This window comes from Nuphar pumila, chromosome 12 (assembly GCF_984573655.1).
Source record: "Nuphar pumila chromosome 12, dmNupPumi1.hap1.1, whole genome shotgun sequence".
In the NCBI taxonomy this organism is placed as follows: Eukaryota; Viridiplantae; Streptophyta; class Magnoliopsida; order Nymphaeales; family Nymphaeaceae; genus Nuphar; species Nuphar pumila.
The window spans coordinates 95,249,879-95,273,026 of record NC_143260.1 but is presented as its reverse complement, the minus strand read 5'-3'; the positions used below and the strand labels follow the sequence as shown (position 1 = coordinate 95,273,026).

Here is a 23,148-nt window from a genome sequence, read left to right as displayed (position 1 = left end):
CAAGATAAGTGCCCTTGAAGTTCTTAGGAACATCCTGATAATATGAAGTGGCAAATACAAGTGTGGAAAGTGACCCAACAGCATATATACATACACGCATACACGTGTGCATGCATGCAGAACCATATATGTTTTTATGTACACATCTATCTACATTCCTTATCTATCAACCCAAGACAAATGCCAGTGAGCTTTAAAAAGCTAAAAAATATCACTAATTCATTATCAATCCTTGCTGGGTGATGGAAGTCTTGAAGCATCCATATTTCAATGACTACTGTAAAATAGTTGTTACAAGGGAACTAGATGAGTTATAGGTCATCCAAACCGAGAAACAGGTTAAAAGTAACTTCAATTTCTTAAAATTGAAGTGCATAAAGCTGATTGTGCTTTATCCCAATCAGAAGTTATTCATAAAGAGACATTATCATGCTAACCCAAAGACAGTAAAGAAACAGAACATAGAATAAACCTATCTGCGTACAGAATCAACCATTCAAGACCAATCAAATTTATGTTTCGGGCATTTATCAAATGACACACTATTATAAGGAATATACCAGTACAGAAAATGAAAAATGTGATGCATGTTTTATATGTTTATAGAACTAATGAAAACCCTCCAGCTTTATCAGACATCCAATTTAATGACAAATGCAAACTTGATAGAGCACAAAGTGTCTATGCCCTCTTAAAACCAATATATTAGTAAAACCAAAAAACCTGCTGCTCTAAGCAGTACATGTTAAATAAACAACTTGAGGGAAATCGAAATTAAAAATCAAATAAATTTCATAAGCACATCTTATGATACAACTCACAGTACCGTACATTACAGATACCAAAAAATCCAAGCCACAACTAGTGTAAGCTAACCTTTTGGATAGCTCTCCAAGATGAGTTTCCCCTTCTATGAGGCTTAGGAACTACCACTTTAGAATGTTTGATCCAGAGATCTTCTGGTCCCTGTAGAAAGTCGGCAGAACTAGTAAATGCCATAATTTTACATACAGGTGAAGCTCATGAATTATGAGATAACTCAATATACATTACCATGTTAGCATCCGGAAGCTCTTTCACGGCCTCATCAACATTGTCTGCAGTTTGCTTCACCTGAAGCTCAAATAGATGAATAAAATTCCATCTTTAACAGCTCAAAAATCACCTGTTTCACTTAGAAATATGCACTATATAAAAGGAGTTGGACAGGGTAAGAATTATAAAAGGAGGTAACTTGCTCATCTCTTAAACATGTTCCTTTTCACCAAAAAAATCAGATGATACTATAGGGCAGGATGCTTAATACAACCCACATACACACCATTTTGATCATGGTACGGCGAAAAGACTTTATGAGTAACAACACCAACTAGCAAGCAGTATGCGCTCCTTCCCTAAGTTCTCCTTTCATAGTTTTTTACCTTTTATTTGGTTGTCTTATCAACAATGCACCCTGACTGCTCACCAGAAGTGCACATATGTGCATGTCTGTATGCACTGATGCATGATGAACTTTGGAAATCATCCAAAATGGCATATATATATAGTAACATTAAGGAAACAAATACTGATTAAGCTGATAAATAGTACAATCAGATCAAGAGTTAGACCTGTTGTTCACCATCTTTTGCTGTTGCTTCTGGAATACCATTTTGAAGTGGTTCAACATGTTCACTACCATCGAGTTGCACACCAATAAAGTATTGTACTTCCCCCTAATTACAGGAAAAAACATTCCTTTAGATACCAAAAATCAAGCAGATAAATACACGAGAAAACTTTAAACAAGTATACATTGAACAAACCCTCCAGCCAAGAATCATATAAACTAAAAAATTGGCTTTTCCCCAATCTAGATTGAACTAGAAAGAATTTTAGGCACATATAAAATATCATGGTTTTTAGTCTTTTAAGATGAGAAGAAATACATTCAATAAAAGATGTGCTCCCAACTTATTCATGAGATGATGAGAATGCCTTCTTAAGTTAGAAGGCTGAAGGAATTAAGGGTGCCAACATTTTGGATACGGACCAGAACATTGCAGATTTAAATATGAGCATGAATCTTATGCAACAGACTTGAAGCCAGGTTGTATCCAAAATTAACATGATCCAACTGGAACTGACAAAAAAAGAAGATTAAAAAGAATGGTTTTACATGTAAAAGAAGTGCAAATGGTCTGGAATTTGTCCAGAACTAACAAAATCTGCTGATGCAAATCTTAATTGGAATCTGAAAATGTCTAACCATGTAAATTTCAATAATCCAAATTTGCATTCAGATTGTATGTTAAGATCCAAATCCTATAATAGTGTGTCTAATTCGGATCAGAGGTCTGATCAAATCCGATTCATTTGCACCCTTAATTGGAACTGATTCATTGCAGCCATACTGAAAAAAGTAAATGACTAGTGACTCCTTTAAACTCACCCGAAAAGGGTTTGAATTTTTCTATTTTCTTGTGTAAAAAACACTCCAAAAAATTATATATATATATATATTTATTTATATATTTATATATACAGAAACAAAGAAAAAAAAAGATCGTGAAAAAGAATAAGGGGAAATAGTGGCAAGAACTATACAATTCTAGAAGCAACTAAGGTCACATGCATGTTAGTGCAGGAAATGAGCCAGGCAGGTCATGGCTTGGCACAACTTAGCATATATATATATATATATATATATATATATATATATATAACAAATAGAGAATATACAGGAGCACAACCTCAAATATCAGAATAGACAATTTCTACAGGACAGAGGAAAGGTGCTCCTATGGTGTATGGTTTTTCCAACATGGCATACAGTACCATGTAGAGTCTACACAAAGAAATACGACCTAATCTAAAATGCCATAGATGAATATTTTCAAGATGTTTTAAGGTTTAAATTCATATCTGAACATAGCTCTAGGAGAGTCATCTAAGATATAAAACATATTTTTCATACAACCTCCGCCAAGGAGCTTTCCTGATCTTAACTCTTGAACTATAAAATGGGTAGAGAAGAATGTAAGATTACAATCACGGTCCTTAGATAAGCAACTCACAAACATAAACTAATTAAGAAGTTAAAAATATGAAGAACATTTTTCAAGGGAATGTACAATGTTATGATGGCACCTTTTTCACCAATAGGAACTTGAATAACCATCAGCTCTGCCCACATTTTCAGGCTTACTTGAAGCATACCGAGAAAATAATGACCTCTCACAAATCATGAGTTGAGGCACCAAAAACAATGATCAATAAGAGAATGGATGAGCACAATAGGAGCTGTCCCTTTGGAGTCGTAAAGCAAGTTGGGATGATTAACCTCCATGCACAACTTGAGGGGATTCTTTAGACTGGGGTAAATCATCGTTCATTTTTGTGTTGACCAATGTTTGACTTGTCATAGTGTGGTAGACTGATAATATCTGGAGTTGTATGGTGTTTAGCCATTGTAGTCATAGATACCCTACCCTTAATAACAAACAAGTCAAGAGGTAAAAAAACTCTCAATGCCCCTCTTCTCGATACCTTGTTCCCTTTATTTTCTTGCTTTCTACCTCTCAAAAGCCAAAACCTACAACTAATCTCTATTAAAGCATTTAATGAAGGTCTAAACAAAGAAATCTCCTTGCTGTAGGAAGCCTACAACAATCAATAATGTGAAGAGTTTCTATCCACTCCGATTGAAATTGGCTGAAAAATTAGTAACAGAAGGTAAGTAGTTCAAAATTTTGGAGAATAAAAAGAAAAACTGTGGAATCAAAGGAGAACAGTTATCAGTGTGGCAGATGAAAGACCAAATCAAGATGCCTATTTCAGCTCATTTGAGAAATGAGATATACTCTGAAAAAGAAAACTAAGATGTCCTTAGAATCTTTTGGATATCTATTTAAATGCTATAAAACATATTTACAAACTAGTTTCCATAAATGCACTAATGCAGAATCTCAAATTTAATTATTGATCCCTCATTGCATTTCTGGAGACAGTGACTAAACAAATTACACAATAACAAATAGATGGTCTTAGTCAAGATTATAAGCCCAAATATCAAGCAAAATACAATTATGAGATAATATCAACTTTTAAGAAATTTGATTAGTCAAATCAAATAGGACTATATAGGTTTGATATCACAAATGGGAGTGGCAATGTGTTTTCTCAAAAGTCTCTTACATATTTTTAAAATGATAATATTAACTGTCTTTGGAATGGGAGGGAAAAAAACAACGGTGGACAAGCAGACACTCAATTTGTAACATTATTGCAGTAATGTTTGATATGAAAAATAATGAAGACATTAAAACTTGTTACATGGACAAGGAATACAAATTACAGATCCAAAACGCATGTATGTCCAACAACAGTGCAAAATGTTCAAACAATCTTGACTACATATACAAGAGAGCTATTTTGATGTCATATAGATGTCAGGTTTTCAAAAGGATACCTTCTGGTCACGCATTGGTTGTAGATGAAACAGATTCCAAAACTTTTTCCCTGGAAATTTTAGTGAACAAATAAATGAAATATCAAGAGGATTCCATAAACACTAGATATTCAAAACACAAAAAGAGAACAAACAGTTTCAAGTAGAGAAACATAAGTAGAACAGGAAAAAAACAGATGTTGCAATGTATACGCATCATTAGTGTTAGAACAGGTACCTATGTGACACCCAAAGTCGTTATGAAGGAGGAGAGACAATATTGTTGTGGTTGTATTCCTTCAGTTCCTACAATTCCCAATGGGGATATCGTGTGCTGTGGATCTTTATTTATAGAACGTGTTATAGTCCTTCCCAAATACAACAAGCCTCTTGATAAAGAGGCACACACAAATAGGAAACTACACCCAAATAGGAAACAACACAAAGAGGAGAGACAATATTGTTGTGGTTGTATTCCTTCAGTTCCTACAATTCCCAATGGGGATATCGTGTGCTGTGGATCTTTATTTATAGAACGTGTTATAGTCCTTCCCAAATACAACAAGCCTCTTGATAAAGAGGCACACACAAATAGGAAACTACACCCAAATAGGAAACAACACAAAGAGGCATACACAAATAAGAAACCATATACAAATAAGAAACTACACAGCATGTCAGGTTCTCTATATGCTGGATCTGGATCCAATATTCATATCCAGCTGGCATCATCTCTTAATAGCCTCCCTTAAGTTGTATATGGTAATCATCATGGACAGCTTGGACTTCAAGTACCAAAACCTTTGCTTTGTCAAGTCTTTGTAAAGAGATCTGCTATTTGGTTTTCTAAGCCAATGAATCTTGCTTTAAATTCCCCATCTTCAATTTTGCTTTTGATGAAGTGGAGATCAATCTCTATGTGCTTGGTCTTTCCATGATGAACAGGATTTAAGGAGATCTTGATGGCACTCTGATTGTCACAGAAGAAAATTGACCTACGGATTGTTTCACCTAGCTAATGTAGTAAATTCCTTATCCATGTCAACTATGAACCAGTTGTTGTTATAGCTTGGTATTCAGCTTCAATACTTGACTGAGTTATGGCTCTCTGTTTATGGCTTGACCAAGAAATTAAATTGCCCCCAATGAATATACAATAACCTAAAACTGATCTCATTTCATCTGGGTCTCATGCCTAGTTAGCATTTAAATAGGCCATGACTATGAGAAGATTTTTCCTCTGATCTCTTCCCTTATAATACAATTCATAAATACCTTAGAATCTGCTTCACTGTTTCCATATGGTTAGTTCTTGCTTGTTGCATGAAATGAGACACTTGGTTTTTTGCATGCATAACATCGGGTCTAGTGAAGGTGGATATTGCAACATTCTCACAATACTCTGATATTCAGTAGGGTCATTATATAACTCTGCATCATTAACACTTAACTATTGATGTAATAGAATAAGTATTAATAAAGACTTACAATCAGACATACCTGTTTTACGCAAGAGATCTATAGTGTATTTATGTTGAGTCAAAGCCAGACAATATTTCCTTTTATCAACCTCAACTCCCAAGAAGTATTTCAACTAACCAAGATCCTTCATCTTAAAACGTTTGTTCAACACCTCCTTTATTTTATGAATATGTTCATCTGGGCTTCCCGTAATAATGATGCATCCGCGTATATAAGAAAAACAGTCATATATCATTTACCTTTGTGAAACAACGAATGATCAAGTGAAGATCTGTAGAAGTTTGTATTTTCAGAGAAAAACTCTCGAACCATGAACGAAAGCCTTGTTTTAGCCCATATATTGCCCTTTTAAGCTTGCACACAAAATCAACTGGATCACTTTTACTGTATCCTTGTAGTTGCCCCAATGTAGACTTCTTCTTTCAAGTCATGTAAGAATGCATTCTTAACATCAAGTTGATTTAAAGCCCAACCATGATCCACTACTAGGGACAAGATGGTACATATTATCCTCATTTTAACCACAAGATTGAACGTCTCATAATCCATGTCATATTCTTGAGTAAAGCCCTTTGCAACAAGTCATGTCTTATACCTTTCACTAGTTTCATCTGGTTTATACTTAATCTTATAAATTCATTTTGACCCTATGGCATTCTTGTCTAAAGGTCTTTTAACCACTTCTCATATTTGGCACTCATGTAATGCCATCATTTCATCATTCATGGTTTCAATCCATTTATTATTCTGGATGGCTTGGAAATAAGAGTGGTTTTCTTGTTTTTAAAACTGCATAAGAAAATCCTGATGATTTGTGCTAAAATTTTCATAACGTACCCATCTTCCAATAGGATATCTAGCCAGATTTGATCTCCTGAACTCTGGTTGTGTTACTATTTCTTCAAATTGGGTGACAGTATTTTCCACGTTTTCTAACTCCTGTCTGACTTCATTACTAGATGCCCTTTGTTCCTCAACTTCAAAACCAGCAACCCCTTTATATTTTTTGCTATAGACATGGCCTTCCTTATATCGCCCATCCATAGTTGCATTTTCTATGGTAGCTTCTCTTTCCTACCTGTGGTTCTCTGGAACTCCTTGTGGTGTGGAAACATCATTAGGCCCTGAAAATAGTTCTTCATCTAAACATGGTTGATAATATTCACCTTTATTCTTTGAACTTGTTCTGCATTAGAGTCATACTCAAAGGAACTCTCATCAAACATCACATTTCTAGAAAATATGAATACATTTATTCTTGACATCATAGCATCTGAATCCTTTATAATTATCAACATAACCAACAAATTTGTAAATATGAGCTCTCGGTTCAAATTTATCTCTCTAAGACTTATCTATATGAACATAAAAAATGCACCCATAAGCTCATAAGGAATCATAATCAGGATTCTTTCTAAACAGGGCATAATAAGGAGATTTGTAATTCAAAATCTTCATAGGAAACATATTTATAACATGAACAACTGAGTGAAAGTCCTTTGTCCAAATACATAAAGGAGTTTTTCTGGCATACAACATTGCTAGGGCACTTTCAACAATATGGCGATGTTTTTTTTCTGCAAACCCATTTTGTTGAGGTGTGTAAGGGCAAAATACTTTTCTATTGATTCCATTATTTTCAAGATAAGTAATGAATTCCTTTGAAGAGTACTTTCCTCCACCAAAACACTGAAAATTGAGGATAGACATAGAGAAATGGTTTTTGACTAGCATATGGAACTTTGTGAATATATTGAACATTTCATGTTTATGTTTTATAAAATATATTCATGTATAACGAGAAAAAATATAAATAAAAGAAACATAGTAATGACTACCAGAGGAAGAAGCATTGGGTGTTGGCCCCCATACATCAGAATACATAATTTCAAAATGCTTCAAAGTTTTTACATTCAAAGAATTAAAAGGAAGAACATGACTCTTTGCAATTTGACAACTTGGACAAATAACACTGACAAGCTCACACTCTAAACTAGACTCGGAAATAAGCTTACTAGAGACTAACCTTTCAATAAAACCACAACTACAACGAACAAGACGATTGTGCCAAACATTGGCTTTATTTGAGAAACAAGAGTTAAAAAAATAGATGGACTGGATGATTCTATACTAAGCTTTGAAATGGAACCAACTGATTTGGATGTAGGATCTTCCTTACAGATATACATGTTTCCCGATCTTTTCCCTTTAGCGAATAGCCTATTCACGTAAAGATCCTTGATACAGACAAAGGACAGAGTAAATTTCACACATAAATTGGTATTATTAACATGTTTAGAAATTGAAATGAGATTCTTCTTGATGTTGGGAACAAAAAAGACATTAGAGAGATTTAGGGAATTAGATTTAGACAAAGAGATAGACACATTTCCAGTATGTGTGATGGTGTGACGAGTCTCATCTCCAGTAACAATACTATCTTTACCATGATAAGTAATCAATATTAAGAACTTACCCTCATCACCTATAATATGGTTGGCATCTTCAGAATCAAGATACCACACCCTTTGCTCATTTTGCTTTAAATTGAGACTTTCAAAAGCAACTAGTAGTAATTGCTTGTCCATTGAAAGTTGAAGCTCTCCATTGTTTTGTCCACTACTCTGACTTCCAGATTAGGTCATGCCTTGATTTTTGTTCAGCGTTGTCCCTTGATTATATTTGGGGTCATCCTTGAACCAACAATTCGCTTTGATATGGTCTGGTTTCTTGCATATGAAGCAAGTAGGAATAGGGTGTCACCCCTAGGAAGCAGTATTTGAAAGAATATTTGGTGTGGAGAGAATATCTTGGCCTTCATGATTGCCTCCACAACCATGTCCTCTGTCTCCTCTAAAGTATCCACCTCTTTCACGACCTCGTGAGACATTAATGACCAGAACTTGCTGAGTATCATTGAAGGCATCAACAATAAGGATCATCTCATAATGTAACAATTTGGCCCTTAAATTTTAGAATGTGAGAAGCAAATCCGAGTACTGTAATGTGGTAGATAGGACGTGGTAGTCAGGGTCGAGACCGCTGAGAGCCTGCTGAACCATATCCTTATCTGAAACTTCATAGCCCACGATAACAAGTTGATCATTGATGCTCTTTATCTTATTAAGATATTTCATGATCGACATAGAACCTTTCTTAAAATTCTGAAACTTTCTTCAAAAACATCACCCTGGATTCTGAAATGTGAGAACATGTTTATACTAATATGGTCCAGAGTTGGAAAGTTGTGCAATCGTCAGGCACCCCAATGAGAACCTCATGCGATAAGGTGGAGATGATGTAAGCAAGCAAGCAATGATCCTCTTTAACAATGAAATAAGTCTGGATTTCTGATATGAACAGAAGAGATTACAACCCCTTTGTCATCATTTTTCTCTTTGATCTGGTGGAGGGATGATGGACCCATCTAGGTATCCAGAGAGATCTTGACTGCTAATAAAAAGAGTTATTTGCCTCTTCCAGGTCAAGAAATTTAGATTGTTTGGGCAATAAATTTAAAAGATAGGGGCAACTTGGACAACTGAGGGTTTGCATCTATGAATTAGAAAGTGTAACAAGAATAACAAAAATAATGGAATAGATAGGAATATTCAGCCTATCACATCAATATCAAGAACACAAGCTTAAATTTTTGCCAACCGTTTTTTTTTTGCCGATATACCACAGCAATTAAGCACGAAAATAGAACTGATCAGAAACCTGAAGTTTCAGACCTAAAACAATATTTTGATATGATATCAAAATAGACGGCATGATATAGAGAAATAACAAAGAAAATTTCTGCAATGTTGAGTGTGCAGATAAAGAAGGCTGAATATAGATTTTCAATTTTCATATTTTAAGAGGATAAAAGCAATAGGATATTTGATGTCAAGTTCAAGAAAAAAAGGTGTTGGGATTGACGTCAAGTGTGAAAAGAGAGAGAAAAACAGCAACACGGTGTGCTGTGATATTTCTTTGAAAAAGGAACTGGTACCAAAAATATGCTTGGATTTTTCTTTAGATGAATCGAACCACAGCAGTCAAGATTAGGAAGATGTTAGGAACTGATTTTTCAAAGAAAAGAGGAAGAAGAAGATGAGGAGCATCAATGGACAGAGATTAAAGAATCATGAAAAGAGGCAAATAGGGAGACAAAAAACCAAGATCGCTTAGAACTTACCTCGATAGATATGATCAGACGCACTCCTGCTTTGATACCATGTTAGAACAGGTACCTATATGATACCCAAAGTCGTTACGAAAGAGGAGAGACAATATTGTTGTGGCTATATTCCTTCAGTTCCTACAATTCCCAATGGGGATATCGTGTGTTGTGGATCTTTATTTATAGAATGTGTTATGAAATCCTTCCCAAATACAACAAGCCGCTTGATAAAGAGGCACACACAAATAGGAAACTATACCCAAATAGGAAACCACACAAAGAGGCATACACAAATAAGAAACCATATACAAATAGGAAACTACACAGCTCATTAGGTTCTCTGTATGTTGGATCTGAGTATTGGATCTGGATCCAATATCCAGATCCATCTGACGTCATCTCTTAATAGTGTTCTACTGAACTATATACTTGTGAAATCTAAAACTATTTCATTCATGATGTATGTTAATATAGTGTAGAAGTGTTCAGAGATTTATAGTCATCCTAGGCTTTGCTCCTACTGATTCTTTGTAGAAAACAGAAAGTGGCATTCATTCGCAATTAACATGAATGGTATTATGGCAATTTTCTTCTTTAGATAATACAAAAAGCATCCCTATTCCTCCTGATCATGAGTGCCTTTGTGACAGAATGAGAATCAAACCCTTAGAGAGGAAGGCTGGCATGCTTAGATATTGTGACATAGCAAAAGTGCTGAATGAATAGACAATTGAGTGCAAACACTGAGGCTTTAACATATAAAAGGCGTAGACGTAACAGATGAAACTTTTGTGCTAAACCAGAAATAATACCTGAACAAAGGCTATCCACTTATTCATGAATGATCTAAAGAAACATTTATGTTTATCTTGGACAAAAAACAGCACTAATATGCAGAAAACAATTTCCTTGCAGAAGGAACAGAAGGTTTGTTAAGAATGAACCTACACGATCACATAGTAGTCGCGCAATGAAAATGAAAAATGTTTTGCAAAAATCAAGATGGAAACTTTTGGTTTTCTTTTTGGAATTGAAATTTTAGGAATTAGATCTTCAAGAGACTTTAAAGCATAGCCAAAGAATCACTAATTTGTAAATTTGTAGACTAGAACTCTAAATGAACTAGAAATATCTAAGGTACCTCTATGATTCTTAAAAATTAAAATATTTCCTAGAGGCTTATAAATAAAAATTAATGTATTGCCAATTACCAGCTCATCAAAAGAGCCATGACACGGTAATGATTTCATCACCTTTCTTCCAGTTTTTGGAAGTAACCAAATATTCATTATAATTGCCGAATAATATTTCAAGCTAGAAGTGTCCTAAAACTAATTTCCTATTTTTATAGAAATGGCCAATATGAGTTATTCAAAATATTTCAATTTGGACCCACCATGAACCTCAGATTCACACTGCTAGAAGACCATCTTGAACTTTGCAAGTGACGTCCTCAATCATCTGATTATGGAGCATTTTTAATAGGAAAATTTTGGCCATGTATTTGTTGCAGTATGACATTCAATCATAGCATATGAAAAACTGAGATTATTTATGTTTAATATATTATTTAATGTGGCAAGATGGTCCTAGATCCATGAGTCAATTCCATAATTTAATTCAATATTAGTACTTTGATAATGCACAATATGCAAAAATTTACCCATAAGTTGTTCAATTTAAACCTAGAAAAGGAATATAGTTGAATGATTTAGTTCTAGTGATACTAAATGCTTTTCTAGGTAATGGAGAAAACACCAGCATTGCAGTTAAAACAAGGAAAAGATCTACTAACAACCCAAACTCACAGTAATATACATACCACTTTTAGTGTAGTTTATTAGTTGAACAGTAACATCTGTTTCATTGTCAATTGCTTCTCTTATTTTTCTAACAGTGGAAGGATCTGTTTCAGGGCCCTGAAGGAACCTGTCAAGCAAAAAAACAGAAAAGGAAAGAAGGCCAATATGATATAAATCTGTACCATAGCAGTAATTGAAAAAAGAAATCAATCACTTTCCCGTTTTATAATCTGGGAATATTCAGACTTGAACACAAGATTATTGCAATTCTAGCAAAACAATCAAATCCATCACCAGCACTGATATTTGCTAGAAGTAGATAACACTTGATAAATCACACCAAACTCAAAAACTACAGGTTGCATATCCAGTTGTAATGAAATACATATAAAAAGACAAAGTTTCCCTACTTAAAGAATAATAACGCAAAATTCCATCATTTGGAGCAAGTGACGAAAACAACAAAAGGTTACACAGTATCCCTTCTGAACCTAAAACTCCATCTTCTTAATGGAACAAAATAGAAAACATGTCCAAGAAATGAAATAAAAATGAAATCTAGGAAATAACTAAAAAGCTTGCCAATTGAGCCTGACAAATACTCACTGTATATGCCAAATCCAATCAATCACCTGCACCCTACGCTTGAACTTAAGATGAGACGTTAACTTAGGATGAGACGACAATCAAGATCAAAACTTGAAATCCTTGCCTAGTCCTATACTTACATATTTCTCAAAAGTAAATTTGCTGCAATTCACTATACTCTGCATTAACTTACCTTTGTAGGCATAAATCAGGAAAAAACATGTTCCTATTTAATCTTTAGATAATCATGCATTTACTATACCATCTTCATTTAACAACACAACTCAACCTGATTGTTCATGTTATTCAAGGGATTCAGGAGCATGTATCAACTGAGAAACCTGTCTGTTTCATAGAAAAAGGGATAACTCCTAGTTGGCTCCTTTGCTTCTTTGAAACTCTAGGTCGACTCACACGCTGTGGCTTCAATTCCATACCATTTAACCAAAAGTTCATGTATACTTACAGCCACCATTAAAAAAAATTTGAAGATAGGTAACAATCATTATATCTCAAAAGAACTTCAACAGAAGCCTAAGTGAACCACTGAAAAAGTACGTGAAAATTGAAATCATGGATTATGGTCCAGCATAAATAACAGTTGAAAATAAGATAGCATTTAGATTTTAAATTAATGAATTAAAGCACAAATGAGTCCAACCAATGGAATTAATTTTCCCAGTAAGAAAAAACTTTTAATCCCGAGAATAGGCTCTAATCACCTCAAATATCACATTAAAAGTTGCCAAGTCGATTCACGCTCCAAAAGTACCTAGATTTTTGTAGCTAGTATAAACTCATCATATTTCAACATTCTTTTCATTTCTTTTATTTTGCATTAGCAATACAAGAAAGTCATCACGAAGATAAGCAAAATCGAGAGGCAATGAGGAAAGTAGAAGTGAGAGTCGAGGACCTTTGAGGTCCATGAAAAGCAGGATGTGTGAAGCAAACCAGGAAGCTAACATGGAACGCACATCCCAAACAAAATTCTGCGGGTGAGATAGTTACAAAGCAGACGACAAAGTGAACTGCATTAGTTACAAGGTAACCCAAAATGAGTACGTATCTGTTTTAAACAGTTGGTGCAGCATTCAGCTACAAATAACTATAAAGATGTAATATTTTAAAATAGGAGCAGATCACACACACAAGAACACAAGCTTTACCTGGTTCGGTTCAGGTTGAACCTACATCCACGACTCCAGTGCTTACTCTCTCACACCCCATTCACGTTGAGAGAGGTTCCATTATATACATGAGTTTGGTATATCGTATTGTCCAGATACAGTCATAGTTATGAGGAATATTAGAGTCCTTGTGAATATCATGAAGGACTCTATCACACGGTTTGGTCTTTCCTATTCTATCTTCTAGAAGTCTCCTCTTTGGATTCATATACATAATTGCCCAGTCATCTCTTCATTAGACTCCTTCCTTGACTTTGTGGTACCTGTCCTGCCTTCATTAAGTAGCTGACTTAAACATCTTCATCTTGACCGGTTTTGGATCCTTCGTCTTCAACAGAAGATATTCAGAAAAAATCAAGTTTAGCCGCTGAAATAGTATTCAAACCATCTTTTGAAGACCAAAACTATTTGGATTTGTAAAACTGATCTCAGCAAACATTTTCCTCACATTTTCCTCCTCATCGTTCTAGTTTCTAGTATCGTCTCCTCTTTCATAAAACGAAATAACTAAATGATGTATTCAAGAGACAGAACCCACCAACCAAGATTCCATATCCTAGTCAACATAACACTACTTTGGTACAAGTTTCTAGGATACTTCACCTGGAGTATAATATCTTAAGGTAAATTCACATACATATAAGTCCAACTCTGGTACTATCATAACCAAAAGATGAGGTGAGCGGCCCTTTATCAGATGAACTTGCTTGCGACACGCCAAAAGAAACTTTCCTATCAATAATAACATGGATTAGAAACACCACCAACAGGTGCTGTCAAAATTTCAAAATGTCAAAGAAGGAATCAAGCTTTGAGCAAGATGCAATGGCAAGCCATGTCTAAGTTTTCCTACTAGAATCACTTGAGGGTTTGCCACAGAAAACCTACCCAAAAAGCTTTCTGAGCAATGAGCCTTTTGGCATTCTTCTAGCGCTACGCAGCTGTTCCATTCAAATAGTTCTTATTGAAAGCACCAATCTGGGGTTTCTCTCTCCACCTGCTGTGCCTGATATCCCACAAACAACCATCAACTCACAAATCCTCAACCATAGAAACATCATCCCCCATTGCAAGAAGATGCATAGAGAGGCCTTTTAGGCCTTTCCTTCATGCAAAAGCCACCTCTAGAATAGTTGCCTATTTTGGAGATGGGATGGGCAAGCTTAAGCATTGATGGGAGTGGCACGGGCCTGTATTGTATTGCACAGTTGCAAGCTCCCTTGGGCCGCAGTGATAGAATGAGCTCTCACAGTTTCTCCACGTTCTACCTTCCCTCGTCAAAGCTTCCCAAATTTATTTCCCTCAACGGAAAAAAAATAAAAGGCTTCCGAAATTTATACTGCGTGTGGCAAGAAAAAACATTGCGTGTTTTCACAAGTTTGCAAGAGAGAACTACGTGGCTTTTCCTATGCTTTTACGACAGAGCAAAGAGAGGCTGACCTTCCTATCTAAAAAAACAGCTAAGCATTGAGTGTGTTGCCTGATAGCCGTAAGGAAGGCAATGATAACAGAGGCAAACATGTGGTTTGTAACTGTTCCAAATCAAATCAGAGAATCATGTTCAGCTAGAGTCATGTCCGGCCGAGATGATCCAAATCAAATGAGATTCCCATCAGACTAAGGGTGAAAGGGTTAATACATTGTGCTTAGGGGTGTCAACGGGTCGGGTTTACTTGGACCCGACCTGAACCAAACCTTATAGGGTCTGGGTATGGTGATGAATAAGAAGACTCGATTAAGACCTGGGTTTGGACCGAAAGCCCAATTAATACATGCATCTAGGTATAGCTTGGGAAAATTTATACCCGACCTTCTATTAAGACCTGCAATTTTTCAATGTAAAAATGATAAAACTTAGTATTTTACCGGGTCTGGTTCTTGTAGTTCGTATTGGGTCTGGGTATGGTTTCTCTTATGATAGAACCGATTAGACTCAAGTCCGGACCCAATATCATACCCAAAAATTGAGACCAAGTCTGGTTCTGCCTGAACCAAACCCTACCCGTTGATACCCTAATTGTGCTAATGAAGGTCGGACCTATTTAAATTATATGCAGGTTCAGTCTTTACCAATTCAATCTGACCACCAAAATGTGTTCGGCATGGTTTATTTGTCAAACCTTAAGATTATTTTATTTTCGATCTAAAAATAATTTTGAGTCATGAAATTTTGTACTTCGTTAACTGTTGATTGTTAAAGTCCTTAAAAAACCTGCCTAGTCGCATGTCACAAGCACATGATTAAAAACTCGACAAAAATAAAATTTTATGTTTTAAGCGTTAACCTATAACAAAATTACATTTAACCACTGTGTTTTCAGCATATTGCTCGTATGACCGCCTGTATCACTTTACTTGTTAAAATTATTCAATTAACTTTAATGTACTACAAGTCTACAACACGTATTATTTTCCTTGTCAAAGTTTAACCTTATCTGTATTACAAGCACAAAAAGAGTCAACTGGCCTTACTAAAGTTACTTATTTAACCTTAACTATTATACAACTACAAAAAATGACATTCAGTTATTTGAAAAACGAAAATGGTCAAAAGGTCATTTCAGTAAGTCCACGGGAGTCAAATGATAAAAAAAGTAGCCTCAAACGGTCATGTGAGCAATATGCTGAAACCTGAGGCGTCCATTCGAAAAATTTTGAAAGAGGCGATGGTTAAACGTAATTTTGTCATAGGTTAGTCGGTGTTAAACTTAAAATTACCGATAAAAAAACTCATTTTGTCCTAAACAAACCTTGTAGATCACATCATTACAGTTTGATCTTAAAAAAAATCTAAAAAATATGAGAAAAAAAAACAATTTTATACTCAATAAGTTTGTGCCTTCAATAGCACCAAATATTAACACATGGTGAAAATATGTGCAGTATTCTTGTTTATCGTAGATACACATACCTTCGTTTCATGTAATTTTATCGTTCAGTGCTCACGGTGCAAACCCCTGTCTCTACCTTGCATCCATTCACGGCAACTAGCAAAAGCTTGTAAAAATTGTTTTTCTCTTACATGCCACCAAAGCAATGAAGAGAACAAAAGCTTTCTCAATTCAGCAATGTAGAGCGTGTTTGATTATGAAGTATAACACGAACAATTTCATATGACACACTACCAAGTTCATGAAATCTGAGGGTTCATGAAGTTGATGAGCAAAATACATCCTCCTATCTCAGTAATCTTTGTGATTTTCAATATTAACATGAGGGCAAAATAAAGCCAAGGCTTGTGGTTTGAGTAATAGCTTGACCCCAGAAAGAGACCCAAAAATCAAGTGTCCGTGTTTCTAGGAGGACAAGGGGAGGACTAATGCTTATACAAGCAGAATATCCATCAAACAGCCGCATCATATGGACGTATAGTAGCAAAAGCCATCAGAATTTGTATTTTTATACATCATAAGAAGAATCAGTTATGTTTAGACCAGGGTAAGCAAAAAGAATGACTAAAAGAAAAGAAATGGAAATCAATTAGTTATTCATCAAAAGTTTCATTTTAAACTACGACAACAGTTAGAAGTGGATATATTGCGTGGAGTCATTGAAGAAATTGCATTAATATTGTGGCAGTATTGAAATAACGTGCAACCATTGGCATAACCAAATTTTCAACTGACCTGCAGTTTCTCCCTAAGACCTCCTCGCGGGTGTACTCTGTTAGCTCCAGAAAACTATCTGAGGCAAAAATCTGATAAAAAAAGATGATCAACTTAGCTGAAATTGAACTGACCTGCCTTTTTACTTCATTGTGTATTTGTGTAATTTTTTTATTTAAAATTTATGTCGTAATATGTTGAGTCTATTAATTATCTGCTTTGAAAAAAAAAAAGCCAATAAGCTGCACTTCTAAAATTGTCATGGTACTTTGTTTGAAGTTGTGCTTTTAAGGCTAGTTAGCTGTATTTTCATTTGCCTTTGCTTATCCCCATGCCCAAGCATTCCCTCATCCGTGGGCATAGGACTAGAAATTATACTTATAGAGTAGTTTTATAGAATAGTGGCCTTTTTTGTGTTTTTGCATGAATTAGCTATATTTTTTCCTTATCTTTGAAGCACAACAATGAGGAATCGTTTTTCCTTTTATAATGATATGTTTCACTGAAAAGGGATCCTGTTGTGGCCGTCCATCTGATGCATCTGGACGGCTAAGATCAGTCCACATCCAGGTGTGAATGCCGACCAATCCTAGTTGTTGGTTGGATGGATAGGATCGATGTAAGATAGAACCCATCCTACATCAAATGATAGGATCCATATTCTATTTCAATTTTACGAACCAAAGACCATTGAACTTAAATTTCAAGAGTGATTTAAGTTGCCTAACTCATCAGATATTTAAGTAAAAACTATCATTTCTGTAATTTCATTTAGCTACCTGTTTTATAGTTTATTTTTCAAAGACATGTTCGGCCCTAACACCATTCAGTTGACCTTTGTTTATGCAAATAAAGTGACTAAAATGCCCTCATTATTGATTTATTTAACAAAATGTCATAAGTTGAGTAGTTTTATAAGAAAAAGAGAAAAGCCACGGGCCGGGCAACTGGCAGGTGGCCCGTGGCCTAATTTGAAAGAAGGCCAGACCCAAACTGGGCTTGTACCCGACCTAACAAAATCTCAGGTCAGGTCGGGCCAACCCCAAGGACATGGATATATATATATATATATATATATATATATATATATATATATATATATATATATATATATATATATATATATATATATATTGTGTGTGTGTGAGAGAGACGCAAACATGCTAAATATGTTTTTTTAAGTTAATATGAATATTGAAACATAGTTCCGCAAGTCCAACATGAATATTCAGGTTATGATTGAGCATAAATTAGGAAAAAGAAAGAGCTTACGATGGGATTATCCGGAAGTCTTGGGTCGGTGACGACAAAGTTCTTCTCTATACGTTCGAGTGTGGTAGCAAGGTCCATACCCCTCCTCATCTCCTTCTTCCTCACTTTGTCATCAATGCTTTCTGATCTCTCCTGGTCACTCTCTTCGCTCGAATTATCACTCCGTGGAGCGAGAGCAGGCTCAGTTGGAACTACAAGATCCTCCTCAGCACGAGCCTGACTTTTCCTTTTAAGCCTGAACAGAGAAGAAGCAAGACCATCACCATCACAATAGGTATTTTGGGGAAACAAGACGACCAACTTATGGCTCGGGTCTGGTTGACTCATCCAAAGCTAGTTCGGGCTGCCAAGCTACAAGCTGCTTGTGAGTGACTATAGAGCTATGAGCTATTTGTTAAGTAATGATTATTCACATATATATTATGTGATTTTTTTATAGTTGGCCGGGCGTTATACCTTGAAGATAGAAGGTTGTGCACTTAATTTCTACTTCTTTTAGCTTGGCCAAGGAAAAGTTCTCATACCAACTAGGGTTCCGCTTGTCTGGTAGGAGCAGCTAGTGCACGTCACCTTGTGTTGGGACGCTGCAGGTTCAAAACCCAATGGTTTAGTTGTATAATTGGTAAGGGTCTGCTTAAACCCAGCTAGACTTTCAAAAAAAAAAAGTTCCAATCAGACTGCAGCTTATCAGGCTCCTGGTTGGTAAAACCCTTGAGGCCCCCTCTGCTGATAGGGAATTATACCCAGCTTTGAACTTACGCCAGGGATGTTCTCCATGGGTTTCGTGGCATCCTCTCAACTTGGTGTCATTTTACAAGTTGCCTCTACTAGGTGAGCGAAGCTCTTGTGGGTCACCCAATTTTTGCAGTTGTCAATGTATAATAACGACTCCTTTTTTTAGATATTTTAAAATTATTCTACTTTAATCTTGGCTCAGCTCATTAGGAGCTCGAGGTTTACCTAAGTGAGCTGAGATTGGCTCATCTAGTTCATATTTACCAGCCTAATTCTGATAATGAAATGAAAACTAACGTAAAGCAGAAATACAATATATAATTAGTTCAAAATTTTGTGATCTTATGGCACTAACCACATAGGGGCCTCTTACATGCTTGATCGTTCCCGTTACATGATAGCTTAATGAGTCCTGATGGGTTGGATCCAGATTGCTTCTATAAGCGACCGAACCAGGTACTCAAATTTGAGCAAACTTTTTTTTTTATGACGAGGAACCCTAGCCGGTGGGGCCCCACGACCGCCCTTCCTTACGTGGCCCACTTGCCCCCAACATAACCACATTTATTTTTGAAAGGCAAGCTGGGATTAGGCGGACCCTACCAGTTATACAAATATACTATTGGGTTTTGAACCTACAACGTCCCGAAACAAGGTGACTTGCACTAGCTGCTCCTACCAGACAAGCTGAGCCACCGTTGGTAACATGACCACATCTTATTAGCTTTCGAAAGGCAAATGTTGTGTAACTCATGAATGTCCTTGGCACCTTCAAGGGGGGCGTTTGATTGCGCGGACAACAGCTAGCATCCATGGGTTGCTGCTGTCTGTGCCCGACGCACTCGACACAAACGGTGGCATGCCTGGAACATAGCGTCCCACTCGTCTAGCGGGATACCCTGAATCCTTGATTCTTCTGCTGCCCCTAGCATCTAGTAAGTAGGCCTCAACATAGTCTGGATCATACCCTATGTGGTCCAATCCAGGCGTAGTTAGCACTGAATCCAGCCCTATAAAGCTATTCCTCACAACCAAAACAAACAAACGATGTCAACGCTTCAACTTACAACGTATGGAACGACCATAGACCCCAAAACGTGAAACAAGGAAGAATTCGTTAAAGAGTGAATGCATGACTAAAATATTTTGAATTCAAAAGGACAGATGAAAACGGCAAAATAAATAAATAAAAAGATTGACAAATAATGTATAGGGTTCAGTCTCATTTGATTTTATAAAACAAGGTCAAAAAGAGGACGTGCGTACAAATTCTTTTTGCTGAAAAATCAAGTCATCGGTGTATATGATCTGGACCGAATACTCAATGTGATCCGATAAATCTGAAACAATACAATTTTTTTTAGAAGTATTTTTTTCTAAATGCAAATTTTTTTTGTGTTCTGAACGTTTCTTCCAAAAATATAAGTTTTTGGCAAGCATTATGAAACATTTTATTTTTATTTTATTTTATTTTTTTTTTTTTTTGGGGGGGGGGGGGGGGGGGGGGGGTTGTTTGGGAAGTCTCATTGAAAAAGACGAGTTTTAATCGGAGTTTAGCTATCTATGAGAATGATCTGGGCCCTGAGCTGACATCCCACACCCCTATCTGAATCTAGTTAGGCCTGACTGAGTGAGCTTTCTCAAAGTTGTGAGCCCATCATTAGGGATGCTTAACCAGCCGAGCTAGCTCCGGCTCAACCTGTTTAAACTCGTCTCAAAATCGTTCAAAAAAATAAACGAGTCGAGCTTCAACAGGCAGTCCATCTCGAATAAGCTCAGTAAGCCTGATTAAGCTCGGCTCAGTTATATAAAAAAATTAAAACTTATATTTGTATGTGTTTTTTTAGTAATTTGGTCACAATGAGATGTCTTGCCTCAATAGATAAGTCATTGGAAATTTTTGAAAGTGGCATGTGTTCAAATCTCACTGTTTCCTTCTTTTCTAAAGAAGGATATATTACACAACTTTTAAAAAGGTCTTTAAATTAAAGGTGTTTAGAGTGAGCGTTTTTAAAAAGATTTTTAAAACTAAAGGTGTTCAGTACCGATCCCGGGCAAAGGTTGTTCAAGCTCCCAGATTTTAATCTTGAGCTGAGCTGAGCCGAGCCAGCCCAAGCTCGGCTCGAACCTGGCTCGTGTGCATCCCTACCCATCATAGTGATAAACGTTTAAAACGGCAAAATCTTGACAGCCAAAATATCGTGAGAAATTAAAAAAAAATTATATATTTTATGTTTTTTTGTCAAAATAGCAGCGATGGTAAATAAATTAAAAAAAATCAAAAAGTTGTTTTAATAAACATAAAAATATATTAAAAATCACTGATCTTTTTCACGAAAATAGCAATTTAAAGCGTAAATATCGTGATAAAAACACAACATTTACATTTTCACAAACATGCCACAATATTTTGAAAACCTCGCGAACTTTATGTTTGCTCAATTTCTCCCATATTTTTCAAGACTTTTAAAAAAAAACGGCAATATTTCTCACTATGGAGCTGACTAAAGACACACTGGAATTCAGAATGAGTCCGACCCGTATAGGGAGAGAGAGAGAGAGAGAGAGAGAGAGAGAGAGAGAGAGATTACCGCATAATGGAACGCAACCCTGACTTCCTGGGCTTCTTCTTCCCTTGAGGGGGCACCTCACTGATGCTCTCCATGGTGGAGGTGTTCATGCCCGAGCCGGAGTTCCTCCTCGCAGGAAGAGCCATGTTCTCCGAGTACCTGCGCCCGAGGGCATCGATCTTCTTCTCTTCTCCCGTGCTGCCCTCCGACCTTCTCCTGAACGACTTCTTCGTCGACACAGGCACCGAGTCCGGATCCTTCACTGCCATCACAAGCTCCGAAACCGAGCTCGTGGCCAACTCCTTCTGTCGAGCTGCCACCATGACAACAATCATACAATATGCATTAGCAGGTCTAGCTTCATACCGTGTTCACGAGCCCATTGATCCAATAAGATCTCAAGACCCTGACTCGATTCGAAGTTGAGCCTTAGGTTCGGTTTGGTTCAGGTCCAAAACTAATGCGACAGGATCCGATCATATGCAATGTCATAAGCAATATCATATCCACCAATCACTTGGCATCATTCCATGGGCCCCATATCACTTGAATGCGACCACACCCAAACCAAGACGATAGTAACATTATGCTAAGAATTTCTCAAAAAATTATAATGTTCAGAACCGAATTATGTTCTTGCTATTTATTTAGGACAAAAATCTCATCAAGAATGGGGTCAACAAGGTGAAAGTTCAAGTAAAATGCACTTGAAGAAGTGAAAGTAAATTCTTTGTCAAACACAAGAAAGATCGAAACAGTAGCTAGGTCGAAATGATTGGATGTAAATGGAGTCAGATCCATATGGACCCAACGCATGCACGCACAGATAAAGTAGGAAACGGGCCGCAGCAGATTGGGCCAGGTAATCTCAAAAATACGTTCGGCAAGCTCAATATAAACAATAGGTACTCGGCTCGGCCTCGTATAAGTTCGTTAGGTAGCAAGAAATATATTTTACGTGTTTTTTATTTTTTGTAATCCTATTTCTCGCAGCTAGAAAATAGTGTATTTTTTCTACAAATAAGCTGGCTAGAACTCGGCTCATTTAACTTGGGCAGATTATGAGATCGAATTCGACTTGGCTCGCCGCAAGAAAGAGTCAAGCTTGAACACTTCAAGCTCGTTTACCACTTGCCCAGCATCCATTGATTGGGGAGATGGGTCCCATGAATGGACGCATGGCATCTGTTCACTGGGCAGAGTACTCTCCAAAATTTGGTGATAAATGTGTTTGTCTCTGATCCAGATCAAATTCGACCAGTTGACAAGATATCCAACATGGATACTATCATTAAGATACTCAGTAT

The 23,148-nt window shown here is 36.4% G+C and overlaps 1 protein-coding gene across 2 annotated transcripts in view; it reads right to left on the bottom strand.

The window, feature by feature from the left end:
- LOC149821225 (phototropin-1A-like) overlaps positions 1–23,148 on the bottom strand; it is a 93,825-nt gene that overhangs the window by 62,246 nt on the left and 8,431 nt on the right. For both annotated transcript variants that reach the window (XM_089983126.1, XM_089983125.1), the window contains 8 exons: positions 21,863–22,154; positions 18,537–18,771; positions 17,286–17,356; positions 11,902–12,008; positions 4,451–4,500; positions 1,611–1,715; positions 1,054–1,113; positions 877–966 (listed from right to left, as the gene is read on the bottom strand). In XM_089983126.1, coding sequence (XP_089839252.1) covers positions 877–966; positions 1,054–1,113; positions 1,611–1,715; positions 4,451–4,500; positions 11,902–12,008; positions 17,286–17,356; positions 18,537–18,771; positions 21,863–22,154 — 1,010 coding nt within the window. The remainder of the gene's footprint in view (positions 1–876; positions 967–1,053; positions 1,114–1,610; positions 1,716–4,450; positions 4,501–11,901; positions 12,009–17,285; positions 17,357–18,536; positions 18,772–21,862; positions 22,155–23,148) is intronic.